Below are 8,561 nucleotides of genomic sequence, written 5' to 3'. Positions count from 1 at the left end.
TGAATAACTCCAATTAAATAGTATATTTCAGACGAAAGTATAGTGATTAAACAAAATCAACAATTCAAATGCAATGTCACGACTAAAGTGGATTCTTCTTTGTTTAATTTGTAATTGAAGAGAGAAAAACAGAAGAAAAACCAACTTCTTACATCTTGGATGGCTCACACAACTCTGTAAAAATTTGTCAACTTAAATCTTGAAATGTAGCCATTTAACGTTCATTTCGACCTAGATTTCACAAGGTATTATAAAGTTTTTTTTATTGGAACCTCTTTCCTTCTTGATGTTAACACACGCGTTTAGAGTGCCAGCTTTACTCTAATCTTGGGCCAACTCGCCTTCAAAAATCTCACTATCTAGATTATACAGCAATAATCCACAACTAAATACTCCCTCAATATCTAAACAGCAGTCCTCAGTTTGTTTACAATCGATGTTGAAACAAGCCACTAACATCGGTATTTTAAGGTATTTTCCTCAATACTTGCCAGGTATCAATATTTTTTTTTGTCGTTTAAACATAACTGATTTAGAATTACAATCATTGCAACAATTAACTCAGTTTCAATTTGTTCAATTAGAAAAATATATAAAATAAGACCTAACTATTGTCATGTACAATATGTTAAGAGTGACTTTAAGTGACTTTAATGATATTTTGATAAATCTTGATAATATCACCACTTTCATAGTAAATACATGTACACAATTTTTAAGATAAATATGCGACTTTTTACTAACAAGTTAATAGTTTTCGTTTGGTTTCGTTTTGTAAGTGGCAAATTGAAAATGTAGTGAATATCTCTTAATATATCTTAAAATGATCTTTATTGCCAAAGCTTTTTATGAAGTTTACCAACATTTCATACCTCAACCTTATAATTTCAAAAATGTCTCGTACACAATCACACATTTTTTGACAGATTCGTTAGTCTGTGTCATTGCCATCTGTTGTTCACTCTAGAAGCAATACTTTTTTTTAAAAAAAATGGGTGTTTGTAGAGTGGTACCAGAGAAGATATGGTCTCTAAAGGGACATTATTACATACTGTTGCTCGTCTCCATCCTGTTCATCAGGAGCAGAAACTTCCATGTTCCTTAAAGGATTATGGATAGATAACAAACCATAGTATGAGAAGTAGCTTTTTTTAAGTGCCTCTGATTTTAATTGACAATCAATAAGATTTCTGTGCGCAATAGCCTTGCTCGCCTTATACTTTCTGTAAAAGGGGCAATCATCAGAGGTCTGACATCCCAACATATTGTACAAACCCTAAGAAAAAATCAGTTATTCTATTACAGAAAATGTTTAAAAAAAATACAATAGTTAACCTGAATAGCTTTCCATAAGTGATATTTTATTTTATTTTTGAGCCACACAACAATCTTCTTCCTAAACCCAGTAGCAGAACGTGTAAATTGTAACATATCATAGCTTATATTCTAATGTTATGCCATTCATAATAATATATTATCATTTGCTGTGATAAGTCTTTTCAGACAGGGGAAGTAGGTCAAGATAATACAACTTGGATTTTCAACCAGGTTGCCTCCATTTTGAAATGCAGGCTGGGGATCGTTATGAAAAAAAACCTAGTCGTTGGGATGGCACAATAAACCCGTGTCATATGTATTATGCTACAGACTGTTCACGTGAAAGATCCCTCCTCGACAATAGCCGGCAAGCGAAAAGATTAAGCTAATGTCGCTGCTTTGGCAAAATTTCTCTCACTGCACACTGTTTGGCGTCTCCCATAATCATTAGCTCGATCAAGTGCAGAGAAGTATGACGTAAAACTCCATTTAATTCATATCATTTCAGACAGGGAAGGATTATAAGGAGATAATCAATATGTAAATGTCAACATTTCCTATACATTGTTTATTAGTAAACATTATATATTGTTACAACGGTTTGTTACACACGTTTTCTTGTATACTTAACCCTATCTTCCGTCCATTAAAACTTCTTAACATTAAAACTTTTACTCTGGACACTGGTCAACTCGTTAGAGTGTCCAGTTATTTCACTTTATTAGAAATCTATCACCCAATCAGTTATGTGAACATTTGATCCAGCTATGAAGATCTTTTTAAATCTATGAGAGGATCCGGAAATAAACGAGTATAATTCTCTTAATTAATTTCGTTACTAGCAGTTGAGCAAGTTCAGCTCTCAAGAATTAAACTCGACACAAGATTCTTATGCAACGACAAAGATAACTAGCCGGGGAAGGTAACATGCACCTAAGGCAGCAATTGATCGAACTGGTTCGAGATCTCTACATTCCAATAAGCATCCAGGTCTCAAAAAGCCTTCCAACTTTCTTCCACATCATTTAACAGGTGGGTTCAAAGATATAGTTCAAGGGAGATAACAGATAATATGACCAAGAATTTATATGGACTCACTCCACTAATTCATTTGCCATCTCTTCCCATGTTAAAACACGAAATTCAACCTTCTATAACTTTTTCCAGAAATCTCGTTGAAAGCTTTCCAATATGTCGAATGAAAGCCTGACCAATTCTCAATGTCTCCTAAAAAATTCATTATATGATGACCATGAAAATTTTGAGCTACTAAAATTGAAAGTAGACTACTACCGGTTATACTCATCCGCTAGAGTTTGGCACTTCACAAAACGACTATTTTTAGAATTAGCCTTCCGCCTTTAAGTCTCTCATCATCTCACCAAATCTGAAAGATAATGCAATTTCAGACATCAAATTCCAAATCTAGACCAAATTTTACCCAAAAATAGGCAGGCAAAAACCCCAAAAGGGAGAGAGAAAGAAGATTTCTAAAAATAGCCTGGACTACATTCCTATACAATCATTTGCATAAAATGTTTTAGTGGAGTGAGTCCATATGGACCCAGGCCGGTAATTCATTTGTCATCTGTTTCCATGTTAAATCACGAAATTCAACCTTCTATAATTTTTTCCAGAAATCTCGTTCAAAACTTTCCAATATGCCACATGTAAGCCTGACCAATACTTCTGGACAAAAATTCAGTATATCATGAACATGAAAATCTTGACCTAGCCAAACAGCATGTATACCATTTTATCAACATCCGCTTGACTGCCAATGCACACAAAACGACTTTTTTTAGAATTATCCTTCAGTATGAAAATCTCTCATCTCACAAAATCTGTAAGAAAATGGTTCCGTTTCAAATTCTAAATCTAAACCAAAATTGGCATGCAAAAACCCCAAAAAGGGAGGGAGAAAGAGGATTGCTTAAAATAACACGGACTACATTCATACTATCATTTACATAAAATGTTTTAGTGGTCTGAGTCATTTATCCTCAACATACTGGACTGCAAACGTTTGTGAGCTTAGGGGTTGTAAAAAATTTACAAAGCCGCCAGCAAAAGTGAACAAAACGCAAGGCAAAATCTTTAAAGATTACTAAAAGTCACACTAATACCGCCATCATTTTACAGTTTTCATAAGCACTATCGGGTGCTAAAAAGTAGGACGTTAAACTCCGTTAATTTCATTTCAAAGCTGAAATATGAAACAGAATTCGTAGCAGATTGCACAGGAAAAAAATCATCTTAGGATTGTTGTTTTCCGAGGCATAGCCGTTCTACGAAATCTAGCAACACAGTGGAAACACAATGGGGGCCACTACCGTCATAAGGGCTCCCAAAACATAAAAGAATCGTTTCAGAAACAAGTCGTGGTAAGGATGCCATGAAATCCCCTGTCCAAACGTTTTTGGCGAATACTGGACTTTTATAATGTCCATATGACGCCTGTCTTGCGTCCCTCTTGATTCAATGACGTGCAAAACATGTCAAAAACAAACACAGTCACTTAGATACATAAGAGGTAATAATATGGACTTTATTATTATTACCTCTATGCTAAGCTATCATTGGCAACATTGGAAAATGTTTCTAGTAAAATGACAAGTGCAACATATTTGTTTCTAAGAGCTAATGGGAGACAACTATAGAATAATGATTTTCTTTTAGGACTCAATGGTGAAAATAAAGAAGACATAATACACAAAAGAAGTTGCACTTATCATTTCACTACAAAAAATTTTACAACTTTACAGTTGAAATATACTTCAGATATTCATCAAATATGACGGTGGTCTGTCATTTAAGATTTTTGAACGATGCTAAATGAATTATTTGAATGGACCTCAGTTAAGTTACATGTATATAAACATTTCATATAACAGTTCAATCATTATATTGTTTGAATTATAAGATATTTTACATTTGTCTTCGAATAAGTGTATTAGATAAATCGGTAGAGCATGGATTAATGGCGTAAATTGACCTCCATACAGTTATAGTGTTGTATGCCATAGTTGTTTTTAATTGGCCTACCATACTGATCTATGAAGAAACACAATAGTCGAACTATTTCAAATACGTGTCATGGTTATTTGCCTTAGATCGAACAACGGTGCAGAAAAGTAGGACGTGAAACTCCATTCATTCCCAATGGTGAAAACAAATAATTCATAACCATTAATAAAACTGAAAATTGAATATTTGAAAATTTCTCTGATATACCGTATCATACCGCAAAAGATAAAAGAACACACACACACACACTATCTAAAATAATTTATTTTATGTATATCATATATATATAGGTCTACATGTTATTGCAAAAACACGGTTTTATTATCCGATTATTCCAATACTGATGCAAAAACAAATCAACAAAAAACATGCCAGATAATGAGATTATGCTCACAAATATTGATTTAATTTATCACCTGATATTATTGTGCTATTGCTATTATGGAACTGGCAGGGTACAATATTGTTCGGACATCGTTGGCATTCAGCAAAATGATCGACAAATGATCGTGTAAGTGTTTATATTAGAAAAACTCTCAAACAGCATAACGCAGTAAGATAAATCTGAAACAATAACGATGGTGCGCCATTGGTGTCTTTATATATGTTCTGTATTAAATCCCCGTGTATACCATTACATAAATTACTATCACAGGAAAATGTACACGATGGACGGGACGAAACCTTAGAACATCCATTTTCTTTCGTTGGTTTTCGACATCCCCGATCCATGGACAGTAGCCGAGGAGGTTCTGAAATTAAAGTGGGATTATTACACATCATGTAAATATCTAGTGGGAGCTCATGAACTTGTCAACACCACAAGCAGAAATATATAAAAGGCGCCTTTTATCTGTTGGTTGAAATGCTTTACTCACTATATCAAAAAGACGATTGGACGATTTTCTTCGGCGTCATTTTCAATCATATTGGCTTTAAGCTTTTCAATGTCAAGGTATTACGAACTTCGTCTTCGAAAATTTGTCAAAGAGGCGATTTGGTTCAATTCTACGTTAGTCAATACAGCCAATCAGGGTCCTCGACAGAATGTCTGTAGATAATAACCTATAATGTTTGCAGTCTGTCTGTCGAGGGCTATGATTTGCTGAAATCGATACAATCCAATCAAATTGCATTATTCCATGATACAAAGAAGGTTGGCAAAATTTCCCCCATTGCACACGGCGTTGCCCATCTTCATCGACCCATTAAGTGCAAAACAGAAGTAAAACTCAATTCATTTCATTTCATCTTTCCAGAAAGCCAAACTACGATTGGGCTGGTCTAAGTTCACAAGCTATTCTGAGTTCAGTAATACATACCAATTTGAAGATCATAAACAGAATCTATAACGCATTGATTGTCTTCATGACAATCTAATTCTCTTATATTACTAAAATTAGCTGGTTTATCAACACATTCATAACCACTTGAACCGTCTTCACCAGCAAATATATAAGTGCATGACCAACATTTATAGTGACCTAAAAGTATAATTACATATAGGTTGAATTGATGATTACCCCGTGACCAGAGGAATTGAAACCGACTTTTGTTTAGTATGATTATTATACAATGTATATTAGAATGAATACATCGCCGAAGTAGTGAAATCGCTGTCCTTGCCATTGATTACGAAGCATTAATTGTTAGAATATCTGAAGGAATGCTCTTGGTCGGAGAGTTTTGTCAAGACTTGCACGGGCACACGAGGAGATAAAAATCTTTAATCGGTCGTTTTCCACCATGTCGATAATTACATGCGGAGCATGCAATTGAAAGGAAAATCAGTCTGATTGGATAATGACGGTCTGTCTTGCAGACGATAAAAATATCTGAGACAATTATCAAACTTTTGTCGGAGACACGATAATCTTGTAGCGGCAGCACAGGCATAGGTGAGATTTTACTCAAGACGGCGGCAAAAATCTCCGACCACTTGAGTGCCCGCAACTTAAGGCCCACATTAAGGATGTTCGGGATTCGAGTGTTAAAAACTTAAAGCAAGAATAATTTTCAGAATACCAATAAATAGTATATTATATTATATAATATTTCTGCTATTCAGTCGAACTAGAAGAACAATATCTGCCAAAATTTTTCCAAGATCTAAAAAGGTCATTTTTACACCCATACTTCGCCCACTATCAAGTTTATACCAATGTTTCTGCTAAGTTTTGCCAGATATATATCATTTTATCGGATTGCTAGTTTTGGTCAGGTCTAACTTTACATCTATGGTAAATTTTAAAATGTGTTATTCATATAAAATATATATATTTCAGGAACTGAGGCGCTTATTTGGTGGATCGTAAGTAAGTCTACTGTATATCAATTCTACTACATGCATGGCTAACTCAAAAGATATAGAGGTCGAAAACGGCCTTGGTTTAGACAATTTCTTTATATATCGAAGTGCATCCATACGTGAAATCGCATTATACAACAGGCATTCCCACCTCATCGACATTGAGGTGACCTGTTCAATTTGACGAAACAGCTTTTCCTACAAATTGCAACTACCTGAACTAATTGAATAAACTTTCTAAATCAATCAACCATTGCCAACAATCTAAAGTACTACTGAAAACCTTTATTTTAAAAGATTATAGGAAAGGTAAATACACTGTAAAACGATATCGTTATTAAGTTTATATATTTGTTTACTATAAACCATGTAGATAAACTGTCACTTCAATTTTTTTTAAAGATACTTTTACTATGTAGTATTGATAGTCTTCAAAAGTACTAGAAATGAACGAAAATCACATTATTCCTTCAAAAATATCTCTAACTAGTATTTTCTTTTCCTGTTTCTTTTTGGTGTCTTTTCTATATATTGCAGTGTCTTCAAGAAAAGATGACTTTTTAACTTTCAAACGCGGATAATTCTGAACACACAGGATTTGAAGGCTCAAATTTAGACGGTGAGCTTTGAACACTATTACTGATTGACTTAGCTAAAATTCCAGTTTTTGAGTTTGAGTGAATGATTGGTCAAAAAATGGAGAACCTCTCCCTTTAAGCGGTATAGAAAATACAGACTGTAAAATGATATATAGGCTACCTAAATATTTATTTGTTAGAAATGCTTTTGCTTGTTGGTAACTTTATGATGTTTAGGCTTAGATATCGTGTGGCATTTTTTAAAAACAAGGAATCGACAATTGAAAAGTAGATGATCCCGGATATTCTCTATAGGGTGTATATTTCGTGTAAGATAGGTTGGACTGATCACAAGCTAAATATTATGACACATATAGCAATTGTAAAGCGATAAAGAAATAGGGATACAAATATAGATAAACCAAAATAACTTATTAATAAGCTCTATTTCACGATTAGATCTTTATTTCTTTCATTAAAAGGGTGAGTCTAGGGTGCGCTTGTGAAATGCATTGAAATGTGTTTGAATGATAGGGTAATATTAAATATTAGTCTCACTCAAGCGAATATTTCAACACATTTTTTGTATAGCGAAAGTTTGCTTAATTTGAAAAGTTTAACAATTATAGTTTGGCGAGTTCTCATGATATCCCCAAATGTTTCCTAGTAGTCATGTCTCTAGATAAAGAATGGTCTAAAACAGACTGTAAACGGCTATGTCCCATTAGCAGGGTGGAATAGAAATAGAAATAGATGCTACATCAGACCAAAAAAACATGACAAACTTAAAAAGTTTGAGAAATTAACGACAGATTTTTTTTAGTTCAAACTAACATATAAACTAAGGAACTCATATCTCTTTATTTTGGTCTATAGTTTTGACTAATTTGAGCACCTAACTTTTGCTACCTGCTAAAACACCAGACTGCCCCTTTAAGATGATATTAGCTTGATTCCAAGTCCCATTCAAACCAATCATTCTTGGACTTAAATATTCTTAGTTTTTTCTCTAAACCATGGTATACACTAATTCGAAATCGACTGACACGTATTGGGTTTTCATAGCAACAGACACAGAGTTAGTTAATTTCTCTGGTAGGCCTATCCCTGTTATATTTAGTGTGAAGGCCGATAATCAGTAAGTAAGAATTAATAAATATTCAAGCCAGGCCTATAACTGATCGTATCTACAACATGATATTTTGATCCTTGAATACTTGAATGACGTAAGGTTTTGTTCCCTGGATCAATTTTTTAGTTTGAAACAATCCGCATACCAAAATGGTATCTCATTAGAAGGGCATATATCGAAGTTATCAATCGAGTCAAGT

The 8,561-nt window shown here is 33.9% G+C and overlaps 1 protein-coding gene across 1 annotated transcript; it reads right to left on the bottom strand.

The window, feature by feature from the left end:
- Window positions 1–4,586: 4,586 nt before the first annotated feature.
- Window positions 4,587–8,209, bottom strand: LOTGIDRAFT_230488 (hypothetical protein; the record flags this gene model as incomplete). The annotated part of the gene is made up of 3 exons (XM_009048276.1): window positions 4,587–5,096; window positions 5,667–5,828; window positions 8,140–8,209. The coding sequence occupies 3 exons, from the start codon at window positions 8,207–8,209 to the stop codon at window positions 4,864–4,866; spliced, it is 465 nt and encodes a 154-aa protein (XP_009046524.1). The 3' UTR covers window positions 4,587–4,863.
- Between the last annotated feature and the right edge of the window lie 352 nt (window positions 8,210–8,561).

This window comes from Lottia gigantea, assembly GCF_000327385.1.
Source record: "Lottia gigantea unplaced genomic scaffold LOTGIsca_12, whole genome shotgun sequence".
NCBI lineage: Eukaryota > Metazoa > Mollusca > Gastropoda > Lottiidae > Lottia > Lottia gigantea.
Note: the sequence above shows the minus strand (reverse complement) of the source record. Positions and strands in the feature narration are given on the sequence as shown.